The sequence below is a fragment of the Oncorhynchus tshawytscha genome, linkage group LG08, assembly GCF_018296145.1.
Source record: "Oncorhynchus tshawytscha isolate Ot180627B linkage group LG08, Otsh_v2.0, whole genome shotgun sequence".
Taxonomy (NCBI): Eukaryota; Metazoa; Chordata; class Actinopteri; order Salmoniformes; family Salmonidae; genus Oncorhynchus; species Oncorhynchus tshawytscha.
In genome coordinates, this window is record NC_056436.1 from 10,294,748 (window position 1) to 10,317,238 (window position 22,491).

The 22,491-nt window shown below is 41.5% G+C and overlaps 1 protein-coding gene across 3 annotated transcripts in view; it reads left to right on the forward strand.

Annotated features, from left to right (window-relative positions):
* LOC112264079 (neurexin-3a) overlaps positions 1-20,223 on the forward strand; it is a 548,855-nt gene extending 528,632 nt beyond the window's left edge. For 2 of the 3 annotated variants that reach the window (XM_042325188.1, XM_042325190.1), the window contains one exon: positions 17,473-20,223. In XM_042325188.1, the coding sequence (XP_042181122.1) occupies positions 17,473-18,401 (929 nt within the window). In that variant the 3' untranslated portion in view covers positions 18,402-20,223. The remainder of the gene's footprint in view (positions 1-17,472) is intronic. The other variant, XM_042325189.1, reaches the window with a different exon arrangement.
* The last annotated feature ends 2,268 nt before the right edge of the window (positions 20,224-22,491 follow it).

Here is a 22,491-nt window from a genome sequence, read left to right on the forward strand (position 1 = left end):
CACCCGGCCAGGTCCCTGACCTCTTCCCTATAGGCTGTCTCGTCAATGTCGGTAATCAGGCCTACCACTATTGTGTCGTCTGCAAACTTAATGATGGTGTTGGAGTTGTGCCTGGCCATGCAGTCATGGGTGAACAGGGAGTACAGGAGGGGACTGAGCACACACCCCTGGGGGGCTTCAGTGTTGAGGATCAACGTGACAGATGTGCTGCTACCTACCCTCAGAACCTGGGGGCGGCCCGTCAGGAAGTCCAGGATCCAGTTGCCGAGGGAGGTGTTTAGTCCCAGGATCCTTAGCTTAGTTTGTGCTGAACGCTGAGCTGTAGTCAATGAATAGCATTCTCACGTAGGTGTTCCTTTTGTCCAGATGGGAAAGAACAGCATGGAGTGCAATAGAGGTTGCATCATCAATGGATCAGTTTGAGCAGCATGCAAATTGGAGCGAGTCTAGGGTATCTGGGATAATGGTGATAATGTGAGCCATTACCAGCCTTTCAAAGCACTTCATGGCTATGGGCGTGAGTGTTACGGGTCCATAGTCATTTAGGCAGGTTACCTTAGTGTTCTTGGGCACAGGGACTATGGTGGTCTGCTTGAAACATGTTGGTATTACAGACTCAATCAGGGACGTGTTGCCAGTTGTTCTGCACATGCCCGGAGCACACGTCTTAGTAATCCGTCTGGCCCCAAAGCCTTGTGTATGTTGACCTGTGTAAAGGTCTTACTCACATCAGCTACGGAGAGTGTGATCACACAGTCGTCTGGAACAGCTGATGCTCTCATGCATGCCTCGGTGTTGCTTCCCTCGAAGCAAGCATAGAAGTGATTTAGCTCGTCTGGTAGGCTCGTGTCACTGGTCAGCTCGCGGCTGTGCTTCCCTTTGTAGTCTTTAATAGTTTGCAGGCTTGTAAGCAGGAATCAGGGGGATATAATTATTGTCAGGTTTACCAAATAGGGGGCGAGGGAGAGCTTTGTACCTGTCTCTGTGTGTGGAGTAAAGGTGATCTAGAATTTCTTTCCCTCTGGTTGCGCATGTAACATGCTGATAGAAAATAGGTCAAACTGATTTAAGTTTCCCTGCATTAAAGTCCCCGGCCACTATGAGCTCCGCCTCTGGGTGAGCGGTTTCCTGTTTTCTTATACAGCTGACTGAATGCAGTCTTAGTGCCAGCATCTGTCTGTGGTGGTAAATAAACAGCCCCCCAAAAAATAGATGAAAACTCTTTTGGCAAATAGTGTGGTCTACTGCTCATCATCAGATACTCTACTTCAGGTGAGCAAAATCTAGAGACTTCCTTAGATTTTGTGCATCAGCTGTTGTTTACAAATATACACAGACCACCCCCCTTCGTGTTACCGGAGTGTGCTGTTCTATCTAGCCGGTGCTGCATATATCCCGCCAGCTGAATGTTTTCCATGTTGTCATTCTGCCACGATTTCATGAAAGATAAGATATAACAGTTTTTGATGTTCCATTGGTAGGATATAAGTGATCATACCTCTTCTAATTTATTGTCCAATGATTGTACGTTGGCAAGTAATATTGATGTTAAGTGCAAATTTCCCAATCGCCGTCGGCGGATCCTTACCAGGCACCCCGCCCTGTGTCCTCTATACCTGTGTCTCTTTCTCTTGCCAATGACGGGATTTCGGCCTTGTCCGGTGTCTGAAGTAGATCCTAAGCGTCCTGCTTGATGAAGAAAAAACTTTGTCTAATCCGAAGTGAGTGATCGCTGTCCTGAAATCCAGAAGCTCTTTTTTGACGTAAAATATGGTGGCAGAAACATTAGTTACAAATAACGTAACCCCCCTCACACACATAATAGCACAATTGGTTAGGCGCCCGTAAAACGGCTGCCATTTCTTCCATCTCCATCTTACACCCTTCCTGTCAGCCCAGGCGACTCTAAGGTGACATTGCATCCAAATACAGCCTTCGCAGCAAAAATCATGGCCATGTCCTAAAGGTCCATAAATTTTGATCTATTTCCCTATTTGCCTCCTCATTTTGCTTCTGTAGGGCGATAGAGTTTACATGCCCTGTGGCCAATGCTAGCTTTACGCCCGTACATTGAACAGAACGGGGATATCCGGTTATGTGAGTCATTTTTTGGCTAATCCAGCTCACGGCAGGGCATTCTCTAAGCAGTGTCTCTCCCACTGGATTGTGGAAGCTATCTCCCTGGCATATAACAGCGAGGGGCAGGGTTTACCTAGCGGTATAGCGCCCAGGGGTCTGGCAGCGTATTGGTCGTTGTTTAAAAGGTAGATTATAGAAGATATTTGTGCTACGGTGAGTCGGACGTCGCTTGGATGTCACTGCTCCCAGTGTAACCGGGAGGAACACCCACAGGGTGTTTACGGCTGGGACAGGAAAACGTCACTAGGCAGCATGCCGGGTGCTCAATACCCAGAATACTGTATCTGGTGTGGTCAGGTCTGGGTGGTCTGCCATGGACCGTTTCATCACGGCTGGGACAGGAAAACGTCACTAGGCAGCATGCCGGGTGCTCAATACCCAGAATACTGTATCTGGTGTGGTCAGGTCTGGGTGGTCTGCCATGGACCGTTTCATTTAGTATCCATGGGGGGCAGCTTGGGGCGTGATTATATTTCTCCAGAGTATGTTGTACCAATGTTTCCCTCCTTCAGGGAACAGTATTTAGTGTCATAATGTCACGTTTTTCGTGGTCTATAAATAGTGCTTCAGACTGGCCTCACTAGCAGGACTAAGTGCTGATCTAAGGAAAGTCTCTTTCTTATTAAATAGTATTAGGATTATTATTAATATTATTATTATTAATATCTTCCCACCAATCACAATCTATTCTACAGTATACTTACAAAAACAGCCAGATATTATAATCCTACTACACCTATATTGTAATAATATGTTGGCTTTGAACCTGGGTGGTCTAAACACTTAAAGACAATATTAGACCTCTGAGCCTCCTGCATAGTGGAACCATGCAGTCACACTGCTGAACACGCTGCTGTCAGAAAGACTTGAAGATATGTGAGGACAGAGGATGCCAACGCCCTGCCGCTAAACTGTAGCAATTAAAGATAGCGTTTAGAAAAGGAATATAACACTGCTTATGGCTAAGACATTCCTTGGCATCATTCTTAAAGTAAACAGTCATTTGTCACCGGCATTCGAATGAACAATGTTTTCACAACTCTAAACTATGCCAGCAATATTGGCAGTGTTAATGTAGCTGCCAGCACAGAATTTCATTGTTCAACATTTTAAATGTGTCGCTTTAAAATGAGCTGAGCTTGTTTTTTGTTTGAAGACAGACAGAATATTGATGAGTTACCGAAGTGTTCTGAAAAGACCAGGGACTGAATGGTGATGAGTTAACGTAGTGTTCTGAAAAGACCAGGGACAGAATGGTGATGAGTTACCGTAGTGTTCTGAAAAGACCAGGGACGGAATGGTGATGAGTTACAGAAGTGTTCTGAAAAGACCAGGGACTGAATGGTGAGTTACGTGTTCTGAAAAGACCAGGGATGGAATATTGATGAGTTACCATAGTGTTCTGAAAAGACCAGGGACGGAATGGTGATGAGTTACGTGTTCTGAAAAGACCAGGGAGGGAATGGTGATGAGTTACCATAGTGTTCTGAAAAGACCAGGGATGGAATATTGATGAGATACCATAGTGTTCTGAAAAGACCAGGGACGGAATGTTGATGAGTTACCGTAGTGTTCTGAAAAGACCATGGATGGAATGTTGATGAGTTACGTGTTCTGAAAAGACCAGGGATGGAATGGTGATGAGTTACCGTAATGTTCTGAAAAGACCAGGGACTGAATGGTGATGAGTTAACGTAGTGTTCTGAAAAGACCAGGGACGGAATGGTGATGAGTTACCGTAGTGTTCTGAAAAGACCAGGGACGGAATGGTGATGAGTTACGTGTTCTGAAAAGACCAGGTATGGAATATTGATGAGTTACCATAGTGTTCTGAAAAGACCAGGGACGGAATGGTGATGAGTTACCGTAGTGTTCTGAAAAGACCATGGATGGAATGTTGATGAGTTACGTGTTCTGAAAAGACCAGGGAAGGAATGGTGATGAGTTACCGTAATGTTCTGAAAAGACCAGGGACTGAATGGTGATGAGTTAACTTAGTGTTCTGAAAAGACCAGGGACGGAATGGTGATGAGTTACCGTAGTGTTCTGAAAAGACCAGGGACGGAATGGTGATGAGTTACAGAAGTGTTCTGAAAAGACCAGGGACTGAATGGTGATGAGTTACGTGTTCTGAAAAGACCAGGTATGGAATATTGATGAGTTACCATAGTGTTCTGAAAAGACCAGGGATGGAATGGTGATGAGTTACGTGTTCTGAAAAGACCAGGGAGGGAATGGTGATGAGTTACCATAGTGTTCTGAAAAGACCAGGGATGGAATATTGATGAGATACCATAGTGTTCTGAAAAGACCAGGGACGGAATGGTGATGAGTTACCGCAGTGTTCTGAAAAGACCAGGGACGGAATGTTGATCAGTTACCGCAGTGTTCTGAAAAGACCAGGGACGGAATGTTGATGAGTTACCGTAGTGTTCTGAAAAGACCAGGGACGGAATGTTGATGAGTTACCGTAGTGTTCTGAAAAGACCAGGGACGGAATGTTGATGAGTTACCGTAGTGTTCTGAAAAGACCAGGGACGGAATGTTGATGAGTTACCGTAGTGTTCTGAAAAGACCAGGGACGGAATGTTGATGAGTTACCGTAGTGTTCTGAAAAGACCAGGGACGGAATGTTGATGAGTTACCGTAGTGTTCTGAAAAGACCAGGGACGGAATGTTGATGAGTTACCGTAGTGTTCTGAAAAGACCAGGGACGGAATGGTGATGAGTTACCATAGTGTTCTGAAAAGACCAGGGACGGAATGTTGATGAGTTACCATAGTGTTCTGAAAAGACCAGGGACGGAATGGTGATGAGTTACCATAGTGTTCTGAAAAGACCAGGGACGGAATGTTGATGAGTTACCGTAGTGTTCTGAAAAGACCAGGGACGGAATGGTGATGAGTTACCATAGTGTTCTGAAAAGACCAGGGACGGAATGGTGATGAGTTACCATAGTGTTCTGAAAAGACCAGGGACGGAATGGTGATGAGTTACCATAGTGTTCTGAAAAGACCAGGGACGGAATGGTGATGAGTTACCATAGTGTTCTGAAAAGACCAGGGACGGAATGGTGATGAGTTACCATAGTGTTCTGAAAAGACCAGGGACGGAATGGTGATGAGTTACCATAGTGTTCTGAAAAGACCAGGGACGGAATGGTGATGAGTTACCATAGTGTTCTGAAAAGACCAGGGACGGAATGTTGATGAGTTACCGTAGTGTTCTGAAAAGACCAGGGACGGAATGGTGATGAGTTACCGTAGTGTTCTGAAAAGACCAGGGACGGAATGTTGATGAGTTACCATAGTGTTCTGAAAAGACCATGGACGGAATGGTGATGAGTTACCATAGTGTTCTGAAAAGACCAGGGACGGAATGTTGATGAGTTACCATAGTGTTCTGCAAAGACCAGGGATGGAATGTTGATGAGTTACGTGTTCTGAAAAGACCAGGGATGGAATGGTGATGAATTACCGTAGTGTTCTGAAAAGACCAGGGATGGAATGTTGATGAGTTACCATAGTGTTCTGAAAAGACCAGGGACGGAATGGTGATGAGTTACCATAGTGTTCTGAAAAGACCAGGGACGGAATGTTAATTAAACAGCCTTAAATCAAACTCTGTCTGAATCTTACCTTAAGATATAACACCGTTTTCTTGAGATATGGGTGCATTATTGAATGTATAACTCAATGCCGATCCTCCCTTCGGTATCAATGTATGATTTGCACAAAGGTTTGAGGGATGCAGGTGTGTATTTGAAGTTCAGATTTGGTCCACTTCACAAACAAGCAAGACAGGAGTCAACAGTAGCAGAGATTAATCTTGATTCTAGCCATCCCGGATCCGGGATCGTGAATACAGCCTCAAGCTCATTACCATAACGCAACGTTAACTATTCACCAGAATGACCCTTCATCATCACTGTGAACAGGGTAATTACACGTAATCAACTAATGGCTAAATCACAATTAAAAGCCACTGTCATTTTTATCAAAACCTCTACTTATCCACTTCAAATAACCAGTCTTCATGAGATTTTCATAGCCTCTGAATTCTTATACATTATGCATATTAGCACGAAGGTAAGTAGACATCATTAGCATAGTCTTTGTATAAGATTGAAGAGAAAAAAATGTGTAAAACATACAGTGGAATTTGTATTTTTGAACCTCACAATGATCCTTTTGATTCTTCAGAGCCAGTCACTGTCTCAGTATTCTGTTTGTAGTGAGAGGATCTAGCGCGTTACGGCAGGATAACGTGTACGTTAATAATCGGGAAGCAAGTACAGGGAGTGAATTTAATGAATAAACAAGCATGGACCAAAACAAGAAACACGAGTAGCGTGCAGACATGAAACATATAAACAGAAACAACAACACCTGAGGAAAGAACCAAAGGGAGTGACAGATATCGGGGAGGTAATCAGGAAGGTGATGGAGTCCAGGTGAGTCTCATGAGGCGCAGGTGCGTGTAACAATGATGACAGATGTGTGTAATAATGAGTAAACTGGTGACAGCAAGTGCCAGATAGGGGGAGCTGGAGTAGACGTGACAGGCGTCTTAAGGCCTGTTTCAATTATCCTCTATATGGCTGGCCAGCCCCAGGTTAGGGTTAGGGCTAGGCTTACGTTTAGGGTTCGGATAACGGTTAAGGTTAGGGCTAGGGTTAGGGTTAGGGTTACATTTAGGGTTAGGATAACGGTTAAGGTTATGGTTAGGGTTACGTTTAGGGTTAGGATAACGGTTAAGGTTAGGGTTAGGGTTACGTTTAGGGTTAGGATAACGGTTAAGGTTAGGGTTAGGGAAAGGGTTACGTTTCGGGTTAGGATAAGTGTTAAGGTTAGGGTTAGGGTTGGTACAGAGTTGAAATGTTACCGATAGTCTGGGTTAAGGTTAGGGCTAGGGTTAGGGTTGGTAGATAGTTTAAATGTTACTGATAGTCTGGGTTAAGGTTAGGGTTAGGGTTGGTAGATAGTTGAAATGTTACTGATAGTCTGGGTTAAGGCTAGGGTTAGGGTTAGGGTTGGTAGATAGTTGAAATGTTAATGATAGTCTGGGTTAAGGTTAGGGTTAGGGTTGGTAGATAGTTGAAATGCTACTGATAGTCTGGGTTAAGGGTAGGGCTAGGGTTAGGGTTGGTAGATAGTTGAAATGTTACTGATTGTCTGGGTTAAGGTTAGGGTTAGGGTTGGTAGATAGTTGAAATGTTACTGATAGTCTGGGTTAAGGTTAGGGTTAGGGTTGGTAGATAGTTGAAATGTTACTGATAGTCTGGGTTAAGGGTAGGGCTAGGGTTGGTAGAGAGTTGAAATGTTACTGATAGTCTGGGTTAAGGTTAGGGTTAGGGTTAGGGTTGGTAGATAGTTGAAATGTTACTGATAGTCTGGGTTAAGGTTAGGGTTAGGGTTGGTAGATAGTTGAAATGTTACTGATAGTCTGGGTTAAGGGTAGGGCTAGGGTTGGTAGAGAGTTGAAATGTTACTGATAGTCTGGGTTAAGGTTAGGGTTAGGGTTAGGGTTGGTAGATAGTTGAAATGTTACTGATAGTCTGGGTTAAGGTTAGGGTTAGGGTTGGTAGATAGTTTAAATGTTACTGATAGTCTGGGTTAAGGGTAGGGCTAGGGCTAGGGTTGGTAGAGAGTTGAAATGTTTTTATTTTTTTATTTCACCTTTATTTAACCAGGTAGGCTAGTTGAGAACAAGTTCTCATTTGCAACTGCGACCTGGCCAAGATAAAGCATAGCAGTGTGAGCAGACAACACAGAGTTACACATGGAATAAACAATTAACAAGTCAATAACACAGTAGAAAACAAAGGGGGAGTCTATATACAATGTGTGCAAAAGGCATGAGGAGGTAGGCGAATAATTACAATTTTGCAGATTAACACTGGAGTGATAAATGATCAGATGGTCATGTACAGGTAGAGATATTGGTGTGCAAAAGAGCAGAAAAGTAAATAAATAAAAACAGTATGGGGATGAGGTAGGTGAGAATGGGTGGGCTATTTACCAATAGACTATGTACAGCTGCAGCGATCGGTTAGCTGCTCAGATAGCTGATGTTTGAAGTTGGTGAGGGAGATAAAAGTCTCCAACTTCAGCGATTTTTTGCAATTCGTTCCAGTCACAGGCAGCAGAGTACTGGAACGAAAGGCGGCCAAATGAGGTGTTGGCTTTAGGGATGATCAGTGAGATACACCTGCTGGAGCGCGTGCTACGGATGGGTGTTGCCATCGTGACCAGTGAACTGAGATAAGGCAGAGCTTTACCTAGCATGGACTTGTAGATGACCTGGAGCCAGTGGGTCTGGCGACGAATATGTAGCGAGGGCCAGCCGACCAGAGCATACAAGTCGCAGTGGTGGGTGGTATAAGGTGCTTTAGTGACAAAACGGATGGCACTGTGATAGACTGCATCCAGTTTGCTGAGTAGAGTGTTGGAAGCCATTTTGTAGATGACATCGCCGAAGTCGAGGATTGGTAGGATAGTCAGTTTTACTAGGGTAAGCTTGGCGGCGTGAGTGAAGGAGGCTTTGTTGCGGAATAGAAAGCCGACTCTTGATTTGATTTTCGATTGGAGATGTTTGATATGAGTCTGGAAGGAGAGTTTGCAGTCTAGCCAGACACCTAGGTACTTATAGATGTCCACATATTCAAGGTCGGAACCATCCAGGGTGGTGATGCTAGTCGGGCATGCGGGTGCAGGCAGCGATCGGTTGAAAAGCATGCATTTGGTTTTACTAGCGTTTAAGAGCAGTTGGAGGCCACAGAAGGAGTGTTGTATGGCATTGAAGCTTGTTTGGAGGTTAGATAGCACAGTGTCCAATGACGGGCCGAAAGTATATAGAATGGTGTCGTCTGCTTAGAGGTGGATCAGGGAATCGCCCGCAACAAGAGCAACATCATTGATATATACAGAGAAAAGAGTCGGAAGAAAAGAGCCTCCTCTACACTCTAACCACTAGGCTACCCTGCCGCCTCTACACTCTAACCACTAGGCTACCCTGCCGCCTCTACACTCTAACCACTAGGCTACCCTGCCGCCTCTACACTCTAACCACTAGGCTACCCTGCCGCCCCAGAATGCAGTGGTGAATGTGAAAATAAAACACCCCCACCTCGCTGTCATGGTTTAAACTCTATTTGTCTATGCCACTTCGCTGTCCATCTAATAATGCTGAAACTTCTGCTCCTTTACGCATAGATGTTCCTTTGTACTTCCTCATTTTCACCATTTGTTTGCCATGCGTCCTTGATTTTAAAAAATGCCTTTATTATAAATTCATTAGATTTATCCCATGATTTATCATTGTTTGCTTAAAAGTCAGTCAGCTGTTTAGAGCGCTCATTGAGTTGTTTTTCAGGTGCACAGTGGGTAATGGTGTTCTCCATGACCAGAAGTAGTAGAACCATTTATAGAGCTTCATTAATTTATATCAATATATGTTTTCTTTCCTAGATCAGTTGACGATGGTCGAAAAATATCACTAGACAACTAGCCTACAGCTAGACACCAATGCGCATCCAATCCATTCAACAAGTATAGGTTAATGACAGTAGGACTATAGTTGACTCTTTCGGTTAGAAGCTTTCGATTTTTACAATGGCATAAGCCTATATTACACTGAACAAAAATATAACTTGTAAAGTGCTGGTCACCTTTTGCATGAGTTGAAATAAAATAACTCAGAAATGTTCCATACACACAAAAGCTTTTTTCTCTCAAATCGTGTGCGCAAACTTGTTTAATTTCCTGTTAAGGAGCATTTTATTGGCCTGACTCCCAAGTGGGTGGATCTATGCCCTTCCAGGCCCACTCATAGCTGAGCCCCTGCCCAGTCATGTGGAATCCATAGATTAGGGCCCAATGAATATATTTAAATTGACAGTTTTACTGATATGAACTTTAACTCAGCAAAATCTTTAAAATGGTTGCAAGTCGCGTTTATATTTTTATATTTTTTTGTGCCCTTGAGAACTGTTTTCACTGCAAAACCTAATGAAATGTTACCTAGGCCTGTTTACACTTGGGCTACAGTCCATTTTCCAAAACCTCAAAGGTCCATGATTCATACAGGGTTGAAGTTCAATGTTTTAATTCAAAATGTGAAATGCTTAATAATGACAAATAACACTGTCATAAATGTCATTAATGTAAGGAAAGATAGTGTTGTAGGTCTCATGATTTGTGAAGACTCCAGTCATTCATTCTTATGGTGTCAACATGTTTTGATTCAGCTCATGTATTATATTGAACGTATTATATTGAACGTATTATATTGAACGTATTATATTGAACGTAGTATATTGAACGTATTATACTGAACGTATTATATTGAACGTATTATATTGAACGTATTATATTGAACGTAGTATATTGAACGTATTATATTGAACGTAGTATATTGAACGTATTATATTGAACGTATTATATTGAACGTATTATATTGAACGTATTATATTGAACGTATTATATTAGTATATTGAACGTATTATATTGAACGTAGTATATTGAACGTATTATATTGAACGTATTATATTGAACGTAGTATATTGAACGTATTATATTGAACGTATTATATTGAACGTAGTATATTGAACGTAGTATATTGAACGTATTATATTGAACGTATTATATTGAACGTATTATATTGAACGTAGTATATTGAACGTATTATATTGAACGTATTATATTGAACGTATTATATTGAACGTAGTATATTGAACGTATTATATTGAACGTATTATATTGAACGTAGTATATTGAACGTAAGCTACCTGTTCTGCGTAAGTTGATGTGTTTAAAATAGCCTTGGCTGAGAGGGTAGACTACTGGCAGTAGTGTAGGCGTAGTGGAGGGTAAAACCATCTTTAAAGCTTTTTTACCACGACCGGCAACCACTTATTTATTTATAACACTACATCACTAACACCATGTGTGTTAGGGTGACCATTCTGTTTTTCCAGGGACAGTTTCAGTCCTATTTCAGGTGTCCCGACTTTTCAGCCAACAAAAAAAGGTACATTTATTGGCAAGACACATCAATTCATGTCGGGCTATTCGATGACAATCGCTGAATGTGGTGTTTTGTAATAGATTTCTATGTCAATTCATCACATGGCACGAGTATACATGCAGTTTGGATGCTGCGATGCTGCGATTCTTTTGGAGTGGACGAACATGCCTACTTTTTGAAGATATTTGTTCGACTATCAGATGAAAATATCATAAAGGGTTGTGTTCATGCCACAACAAAAGGAAATACCTTTTTACCATTTAAATAACGTCTTTATTAGGCCAATGAAAATAAGTTGCATTCAATAGAGACCCCCCCCTGAATGTCATGGTGTAATTCACACTCTGGTTATGGGTGAAATCTGTCAGTGTCCTCTGCCTCCTCCACTGTGCGCAGTGCTGTCTGTTTTTACAAGATAAGAGCTCCTGTATCTGTCTTCCGAGTGCTTCTCAGACATTCGCTAGCTACTATCTCACTCAGGGAAGGATTGTTTACCCTCATGCCAATATTAATGTTCCATTTGACATTGCACAATTTTATGATGCGATGATTTGCATCCACAAGAATAATATCTCGCCGTACACACCTCTGTAGCTGTCCACACGTCTGTAGCTGTCCATACCTCTGTAGCTGTCCACACCTCTGTAGCTGTCCACACCTCTGTAGCTGTCCACACCTCTGTAGCTGAGTGACATTGACATGATGAAATGTGTCAGAACACCCTCAAAATGAAGTTAAGCTCCTGGTGAAATGAGCGATAATAACAAAAAAATGATCTTGTTAGTGAGATCCTCAGTTTAAAGTGTTTATCAGATACATTTTGTCTGCGTTTAACTTCAGAAAAAATACAACAAAGAGTTTCATATATTCTTGTGGAATTCCTCTGTCTGTTGCTGTCTAGCTGTGAAACTAAAGGGCTGTGGGAATCAAGTTTTATCTTGAATGTTTCTGTTTGTTCAATTTAACTTGGCAAGTCCGTTAAGAAAAAAAATCTTATTTTCAATGACCACCTACCTGGGAACTGTGGGTTAACTGCCTTGTTCAGGGGCAGAACAACAGATTATTTTTTTTAACCTTGTCAATTCATGGATTTGATCCAGCAACATTTCAGTTACTGGCCCTATGCTCTAACCACTAGGCTACCTAGTAATGACTTCTCTTGCCATCTGTTACTGTAGAATATATCATTATGGGTCAATGTCATTGTTATACTGCTACAGCCCTTGGTTGAACTGCACCCCTGCACTTTCCTAACCTTACTCAACGGTCGATGTCTTACTTTATCTGACACCGGCATGCCGTATGTTCTTTTGACTTTCCCTAAAAGCAACTTACTCCAAGCATGCATCAACATCTTGCAGTACAACCAAAAAAATATTATAAACTGGGTGCTTTGAGCCCTGAATGCTGATTGGCTGACAGCCGTGGTATATCAGACCATATACCACGGGTATGACAAAACACTTATTTCTTAGTGCTCGAATTACATTAGTAACCAGTTTATAATAGCAATAAGGCACCTCAAGTGTTTGTGATATATGGACAATATACCACGGCTAAGGGCCTAAGATGTGTTGTGCCTGAGAACAGCCCTTAGCCGTGGTATACTGGCCATATACCACACCTCCTCGGGCTTTATTGCTTTATTAACCCATTCTCAGCCAGTATGTTCTCCTCTCTGACCTACACCCAGACTGCACGCCAGGTCCATGTCTTAAGACTAACACAAACAGATCTATTTGTCATCCAATGCCAATGACCGAGGGAATGTCGTCACCTGACTGCTCCTCCCGACTGTCTGTTTTATAGCCTCTGGTTGTAGTGTATACAAATTGAAGTGGCTTTGTTCTCTCATTTTATATGGACATTTATATTTTGATAGTTTATCATATTTTATACATATTTTTGTGTCGATGTTCAAATGAATAAATTACATTTTTATTATGAATATGATTTTTTGGGAGGGGAATTATTTAGTTTACTTTGCTACTTTGTTATGGTAAACATTAGTTTCGACCACTTTGAATCAGATGTGAGTATTTGGAATCACATTTTTTTATAATTTTTTATAGAATAATTTAAATGTTCATCTTATTTTGGGAGATTTGGAACTACTTCAGCGAATGGATTGTGTGCTTTAGACCACTGCTTATAATCTAACAACAAAAACATCAAGTTATCCTCCATTTTGTTAATTAAAACCAGTCCATTTAAGTTGACACAACATTTGGTGAAGTGGTGCCAGATCCATATAATGGTCCTTGGTTTTTCAGATTTTTGATGAGCAATTTTGAAAAAAACAATTAAACTTTTTTTTTATTGAATGAATGATTGATTACGTCAAAAAAAACTGCATGGCTAAGAAGGTGCAGTTCAGGGTTTGTCAGACTGTCAGTGTGAGTAGAGTGCTGTGATTCTCTGTAGATGGGCATGTGTGCATAAGCTCACTGGTTGTATGTCCCCATCCCTTCCTTACAGCCAAAAGCTCTAACGCCGCCAGGCTTCCTCGTACTGCCTTTACATGGACATGGCAACTGACTTACACTATCACCCTCATCATCCTCATCTCCTCTGTAGTATGTTCATAGGCCCCTCCCCCTTGGACAGTCATCCATCCATTCTAAATTAAGGAACAAATACAAACTAATAAAAAACTTCAAATGAACAGAAAGTACATATTTATTGAGAAGTCAATGCGAAAATGTACAGATGTACAGTTTTCTTTTGAAAAACTGGACTACTTATCGAAAGAAGAAAATAGTATTTATGTTGCCGTTTATTTTTCATGTTATATGGTGTGGATGTAAGTGTTGTTCCCTCGCTGCACCATCACATCTAAAGAAAAAAATAAACAAGATGTCCAATTGCTGAATTATTTTTGATCAAAACTATACTGAGCCAAGAACATTCTCACACAACTTTCTTTTGTAAACTCTTTTTTTGTTCATGCCAAAATCATGCGGTGATTGTTGATGTAAGTTGACAAAGACTATGTGGTTTCTTCCTTGAATAATGTTTTAGTGGGCTGTTGTGATGTTTAAAACAGAGTTGTTGTTGTTGTTTTTTACGTTTGCTTTGTACAACATATAGCTAATCTTAATGTATTAGATCCAACTGTTCTCTTAGTTTTGTATGTTTGCCTTGATTTAAATTCATTTTTTAAAATCATTTTAAATTTGCATCCGTTTGTAATGCTTAGAGCCTTGGTAGTGTACTGTATACACATACCTTGATGGCAGTGGGATTTGGCAGCTGCAATGACAACCTGAATGTTCATCATTTCCCTTTTGAGAAACAGACCATACCTACACTCGCCTTTTAACACTACACCAAACTCAGCATGTGATTGGATACCACTGTATCCAATCCTCCCAAAATTGTTTTTATCCTTTAGAAAACAATGGGGATTTGTTACTTCATACAGTATGTTGGCCTCCACATACACACACACTCACACACACAAACACATTAATGCACATTATTTATCGTGATTCTCCTCTAAAATGAACCAAGTGCTGACAACAACGTGTGGATTTGCAAGTCTAATTTCAACCTGTTGGTTCCCAGTGCAGCTCTAATCACTATACAAAAGCTCTTCATTGCTCTTGCATTGTTTACTTAGGTTTTTAATGAAATACTTTGTTTGAAGCTGGAAAACAATGTTGCTGGTAGAATTGTGTATTGCGTGGCTTGCTTTATAGTTAGAATAATGCGCTTTGAAGTGCAAGGAGATCCGCCAGGATAGATATTTGTTTACATTCACTGATTACTTACAGTTAATTAGTGGGCATATGAAAGAACCTGTTGTTTCTTAATTATTCAATGTAGATACTCACAAGGCATTTGTTGACTTTTCAGAAACGATAGAGTGCTATTGAAACCTTATTTAATTTCAAGTGCAGGCTAAATCATTTTGGTATCATTTTCACTAAAGGCACCCTTTAGGGGTGGGGTGAAAAAAATGAATTTAATTGAATAACAAGCTCTTGAATTGAATTGTGCAAGTGTAACTTGGTTATGAAAGCCCCCAGTGATTCATGATACACTACATCATGTTGTTGATCACATGGTTACATCGCAAATACACCCAAATACTCACACAGGTATGATAGAGACACCCCCTCCAGAATAATACAGACACCCCCCAGAATGATACAGACACCCCCTCCAGAATGACACAGACACCCCCTCCAGAATGATACAGACACCCCTCCAGAATAATACAGACACCCCCTCCAGAAAGATATAGACACCCCTCCAGAATGAAACAGACACCCCCTCCAGAATGACACAGACACCCCCTCCAGAACGATACAGACACCCCCTCCAGAATTATACAGACACCCCCTCCAGAATTATACAGACCCCTCCAGAATGATACAGACCCCTCCAGAATGATACAGACACCCCCTCCAGAATGATACAGACACCCCCTCCAGAATAATACAGACACCCCCTCCAGAAAGAATGACCCCCTCCAGAATGAAACAGACACCCCCTCCAGAATGACACAGACCCCCTCCAGACGATACAGACACCCCCTCCAGAATTATACAGACACCACCTCCAGAATTATACAGACCCCCTCCAGAATGATACAGACCCCCTCCAGAATGATACAGACACCCCTCCAGAATGATACAGACACCCCCTCCAGAATGATACAGACACCCCCTCCAGAATTATACAGACCCCTCCAGAATGATACAGACACCCCCTCCAGAATGATACAGACACCCCCTCCAGAATGATACAGACACCCCTCCAGAATGATACCGACCCCCAGAATGACACAGACATCCCCCTCCAGAATAATACAGACACCCCCAGAATGACACAGACACCCCCTCCAGAATGATACAGACACCACCTCCAGAATAATACAGAGACACGCCCTCCAGAATTTAACAGACCCCCTCCAGCATGATACAGACCCCCTCCAGAATGATACAGACTCCCTCCAGAATGATAGACACCCCCTCCAGAATGATACAGACCCCCTCCACAATGATGCAGACCCCCTCCAGAATGATAGACACCCCCCGGAATGATACAGACACTCCCTCTAGAATGATACAGACACCCCTTCCAGAAAGATATAGACACCTCCTCCAGAATGAAACAGACACCACCTCCAGAATGACACAGACACCCCCCAGAATGATACAGACACCCCCTCCAGAATGACACAGACACCCTTTCCAAAACGATACAGACACCACCTCCAGAACGAAACAGACACCACCTCCAGAATGATAGACACCACCTCCAGAATGATAGACACCCCCTCCAGAATGACAGACACCGGACATAAATCACCCAAGGGTAAATGACACATGCACAGAAAGGTGATCATAGAGTGAACATTCAGCCGTCATTGATCTGCCCTATGAAATCCTGTCATTATGGAAGCCATTCAAAAGGATAGAGGCTGGGGTCGACTGGGGAGCCAGATCTTTCCAGATCCTTCCATGGGGGTTACTGACACTGTATGGTAATCTAGCCAGTTAGGACTTCTGTCCGTCACACATATCATATTGTAGAATTATAAATACATCCAGGTTTAAGCCACTGTGCTGCTTGTTTTCCGTTTTCAAATAGGGATACCGTTATTACACATCAGCTACGTGATAACTTCAGTGTCAGATGAGAGAGAATGTTTTCTTTTCAAAAGGTAAAATCCACTAAAATCCACATTATCCTGGCCTCTATTGGTTATATATTTTCTTAAGTCCTTTTTGTAGCCTTAATGTCTGGCTCACCCTCACACCTCCTGTAGCCTTTTTGTAGTTGTTGATTGAACCTTAATGTCTGGCTCACCCTCACACCTCCTGTAGCCTTTTTGTAGTTGTTGATTGAACCTTAATGTCTGGCTCACCCTCACACCTCCTGTAGCCTTTTTGTAGTTGTTGATTGAACCTTAATGTCTGGCTCACCCTCACACCTCCTGTAGCCTTTTTGTAGTTGTTGATTGAACCTTAATGTCTGGCTCACCCTCACACCTCCTGTAGCCTTTTTGAAGTTGTTGATTGAACCTTAATGTCTGGCTCACCCTCACACCTCCTGTAGCCTTTTGATCCTTTTTAGCTTTGCCTTTGGTTCTGTTTTCTGGCATGTTTATTCTTATTTAAAGCTGTGTTATGTAGGTACGGTGCGTGTGCATGTTTTGTTTTGTACAGTATCATGTTGTGCTTTTATTTGCCCTCTTGTCCGTTCTGGCTGAATATGATAGGAAGATAAATGTGTATGGTTGTCAAGATGTCCTTACTTCTCTCTAACATGTATTTTGTCTGTCTCTACGTCTAGGAGGTGAATTAGTCATCCCTGTACTCTTAGAGGACCAATTAGTGTTACCCCCGTCCATCCCCCTCCCAACCCTCTGCCCACCCCTCACCATAAATGAAACCACCAAAGAGTCCCTGTCCAAGGCCACTGAGGCCGGGGTACCTTGCTTGTCGGACCGAGGCAGCGATGATTGTGATGATTGTGATGATGATGATGGCTTGGTGATATCTGGGTATGATTTTGACTCTAACCTGCCTCCTACTGATGATGAAGAGCTTTACGCCACCTTCTCCTTGGTAACAGATAAGACCTTGTCCACGTCGGCTTTTGAAGGTGGCTACAAAGCTCACCAGCCCAAGTGGGAAACCAAGGACTTTAGACCTAACAAACCATCCTCAGACCGCGGTAGGACTACCACTACCGCCGTGCTGCCACTAGCACCCGACCAGAGCCGCTACACCTCCACCTCAGCCCTACACCACACGTCACCCGCCAAGCTGCCTGCCGGCAAAATGAATAACCGCGAGCTAAAACCCCAGCCAGACGTAGTGTTGCTCCCGTTGCCCACCCTACCCTATGAGGTAGACAGTACCAAGCAGAGGGCTCCTGTAATAACCTCCCCCATGTTCCATACTGTACCCACAGCCCTGCCCACCCAGCCCGTCATCAACAGAGTCCCGGGACCCCCGGAAGTGTCCCGCCAGTCTAGCAGCACCATCGGGATGGTCGTGGGGATAGTGGCGGCCGCAGCCCTGTGCATCGTCATCCTCCTGTACGCCATGTATAAGTACAGGAACAGGGACGAGGGTTCCTACCAGGTGGACGAGAGCAGGAATTACATCACCAACTCGGCAACGCAGAGCAACGGAGCCGCCGTGAAGGACAAACAGCAAAGCTCGAAAGCTGTCAAAGGAAAACAGAAAAACAAGGACAAGGAGTATTACGTTTGAGTGACGGACATTGAGAGATGAAAAGAGAGAGGAAGAGAAAGACAGGTATAGAGAAATATAGAAGTGTATTTAACAGTTACCTTCTAAGGAGCTGCGATGACAAAACATGATAAAAACTAAACCGTTACTTGATGCTGTGTAGAGTGGTTGAACTATGACTATGTGTAGTAATATGAAGAAGACTTACTATTGTAAGCATACAGAGAAGGATAATAGCATCTTTAGAGACCTTCCTCTTCTGCCGAGTTTGTGTACAACTACTTCACAGCGACTGCATCATCATCCTATGGGACTTTTAGAACTATGTGATCCTTGGCGTAAAAAATAAATACATTTGGTTTGTTTTTGTAAACCTGTACAAAATGAAAGATGTTCATTAATCTTGACCGTCTTCAGCATGAAAGCAACATGTAGTGCTTTAACAAGAGTGGGTCAGGATAAAGAGGATCATTGTAAAATCAATGAAAAAAAATGGACTACTGCTGTTAAAAGATATCGTACATTTTTTTATTGTATGTATGGTTTCGGGATTATAAAAGTGTGGTGTCTACTCAACAACAACAAAAAACATCTACTACTCAAATGACACCAAGCTCAAATGGCTGAGGAAAGATCTCTTAGGATCTCTTCAGATCTCAGAGCTCTGTTGTCTGTTCTCTGATCTCAACATGATTACTCTCGTTGTGTGACAGAAGGACAGAGTGACACTTACGTGTTGGTCCTGGCGAGAAGTGGTTGCTTGTTCTTGTCTCGGTTAAAAGCAACTGATTGTAATGCATGTAATCCATTCTACCAAAACTGTACAGTACAGTACAATATACCACTAGAGTACAATATACCACGACAGTACAATACATACCAGTACAGTATATTGTACAGTACAGTACAATATATAAACTTAGCTTGAACAGTCCTTTTCTCTCTAAAGGCCAAACTTTATACTTCGTCATCATCAAGACACCACAACTCTTTCGATTTTATTCCCTAAAAACATCAACAATGAAAATATGAGTATCCCTAAAGATAAAAAGGTCTGTTGGTTTGCAGTCGTGCTGGTTGTGTCTTTTGCAGGCCTCTGTGTGTTGGTTAATCACCTCTTGTTCTATTTTCTATGGAGCTGTCCCATCGAGGACAGAATGCAGTACTATAACACTGTTAAAAATGTCTATACAGAAATAAATCTAACGTGAAAAGTGTGAATTCTATCTGTCACAGTCAAAACTGTGTCAAACAAACACATTTGTTTACATATTTTATTACATTATAGCCGTTGTACTTTGTAGGTACTAGCTATTGTACATACCATCTAAGTTGTAATTTTTTTGTAATTATATTGTACAGACTGATCATATGGTTTATCAGTGTATTTCATGAAGAAACATCTATAACTATTAGCTAAAGTGAAGAAAGACTGAATCATTGAGACACATTTAGTAAAGAAAGGAGAACACTATGTTAAGATAGAAACATCTGCGATTAGAGCTCTGAGTGTCAATCAAATACAAGATGGCCGATCTTAATTGTACCAATGCTTTCTTCTTTTTCTCTGGTTATTTTAGTGTTAGTTCTATTTTGAAAAGATTAAAGAGAAGCTATATTAATCGAAGACTATAGCTGTTGGATGCGGAGGCGCAGTTCAGACAATCTCCCAAAGTCTTTACACTAACATTCATGACAAATCATTCGCTTTTCATATTTGTTTTACATATTTTTGTTTTACAGTGCCTTGAAAAAGTATTTATCCCACTTGGCGTTTTTCCTATTTTGTTGCATTACAACCTGTAATTTAAATAGATTTTTATTTGGATTTTATGTAATGGACATACACAAAATAGTTCAAATTGATGAAGTGAAATGAAAAAAAATCACTTAAAACGGAATAGTGGTGCGTGCATATGTCTTCAACCCTTTTGCTATGAAGCACCTAATTAAGATCTGGTGCAACCAATTACCTTCAGAAGTCACATAATTAGTTAAATAAAGTACATCTGTGTGCAATCTAAGTGTCACATGATCTCAGTATATATACACCTGTTCTGAAAGGCCCCAGAGTCTGCAACACCATTAAGCAAGGGGCACCACCAAGCAAGCGACACCATGAAGACCAAGGAGCTCTACAAACAGGTCAGGGACAAAGTTGTGGAGAAGTACAGAGATCAGGGTTGGGTTATAAAAAAAATATCCAAAACTTTGAACATCACACAGAGCACCATTAAATCCATTATTAAAACATTAAAACATTGTGGCACCACAACAAACCTGCCAAGAGAAGGCCACCCACCAAAACTCATGGACCAGTCAAGGAGGGCATTAATCAGAGGCAACAAAGAGACCAAAGATAACCCTGAAGGAGCTGCAAAGCTCCACAGCGGAGATTGGAGTATCTGTCCATAGGACCACTTTAAGCCGTACACTCCACAGAGCTGGGCTTTATGGAAGAGTGGCCAGAAAAAAGCCATTGCTTAAAGAAAAAAATAAGCAAACACATTTGGTATTCGCCAAAAGGCATGTGGGAGACTCCCCAAACACATGGAAGAAGGTGCTTTGGTCAGATGAGACTAAAATTGAGCTTTTTGGCAATCAAGGAAAACACTATATCTGGCACAAACCTAACACCTCACATTACCCCTAGAACACCATTTTTTTCATCGGCAGGGACTGGGAAACAGGTCAGAATTGAGGAAATGATGGATGGCGCTAAATACAGGAAAATTCTTGAGGGAAACCTGTTTCAGTCTTCCAGAGATTTGAGACTGGGACGGAGGTTCATCTTCCAGGAGGACAATAACCCTAGCATACTGCTAAAGCAACATTCGAGTGGTTTAAGGGGAACATTCAAATGCGTCAAAACCCAGACCTCAATCTAATTGAGAATATGTGGTATGACTTAAAGATTGCTGTGTACCAGTGGAACCCATCCAACTGGAAGGAGCTGGAGCAGTTTTGCCTTGAAGAATGGGCAAAAATCCCAGTGGCTAGATGTGCCAAGCTTATAGAGACATACCACAAGAGACTTGCAGCTGTAATTGCTGCAAAAGGTGGCTCTACAAAGTTTTGACCTTGGGGGGGTTAATAGTTATGCACGCTTAAGTTTTCATTTTTGTGTCTTATTTCTTGTTTGATTCACAATAAAAAATAATTTCCATCTTCAAAGTGGTAGGTATGTGATGTAAATTGATTGATTTCAAAATTTCAGTTTATAAGGCAACAAAATAGGAAAAATTCAAGGGGTGTGAATTCTTTCGCAAGCTACTGTATATATATGTATATATATTTTCAGGATCCTTATATTTTTATATTTTTTATTTCATTTAATTTGTGACTATGGCCAGACTGTTTGTAATCACTGACACTTTGGTGTTTTTGTCATCTTTAGTTTTATTAGATTATTATAATTTTTGTTGTATTTTAATATTGTTTTCTATTAGTTTTTATATTTTTTTCATGATCTTTTTTTCCATGAAATTGTTTGCAATAAAATAATCTTTCCAAACGTGTGTTCAAGTCACTTCTTTGAATAACGAGTTGAGCTGACAGACATTTTGTATGTCTAGCAAGAGAGAAATATTTGATTCATGTCGTAGTGTTTCCCCAACCTAGAAAGCTATAACCTTTGACTTTCTCCTGGAATAGGTTATTTACGTCTGAGTGAAACCCATATGATCTAGCATAAACAAAAGTATAATAACACATATTGTATGATGACACAATATAAAAAAGGTAATTAAAAAGCCTTTTCATGCTAATATGTCCCTCTCCTCGCCCCATAGTTCTAATCTCTTTTCATACTAATATGTCCCTCTCCTCGCCCCATAGTTATAATCTCTTTTCATACTAATATGTCCCTCTCCTCACCCCATAGTTCTAATCTCTTTTCATACTAATATGTCCCTCTCCTCGCCCCATAGTTATAATCTCTTTTCATACTAATATGTCCCTCTCCTCGCCCCATAGTTATAATCTCTTTTCATACTAATATGTCCCTCTCCTCGCCCCATAGTTATAATCTCTCTAATTTTCATACTAATATCTCCATACATAGTTCTAATATCTTTTCATACTAATATGTCCCTCTCCTCGCCCCATAGTT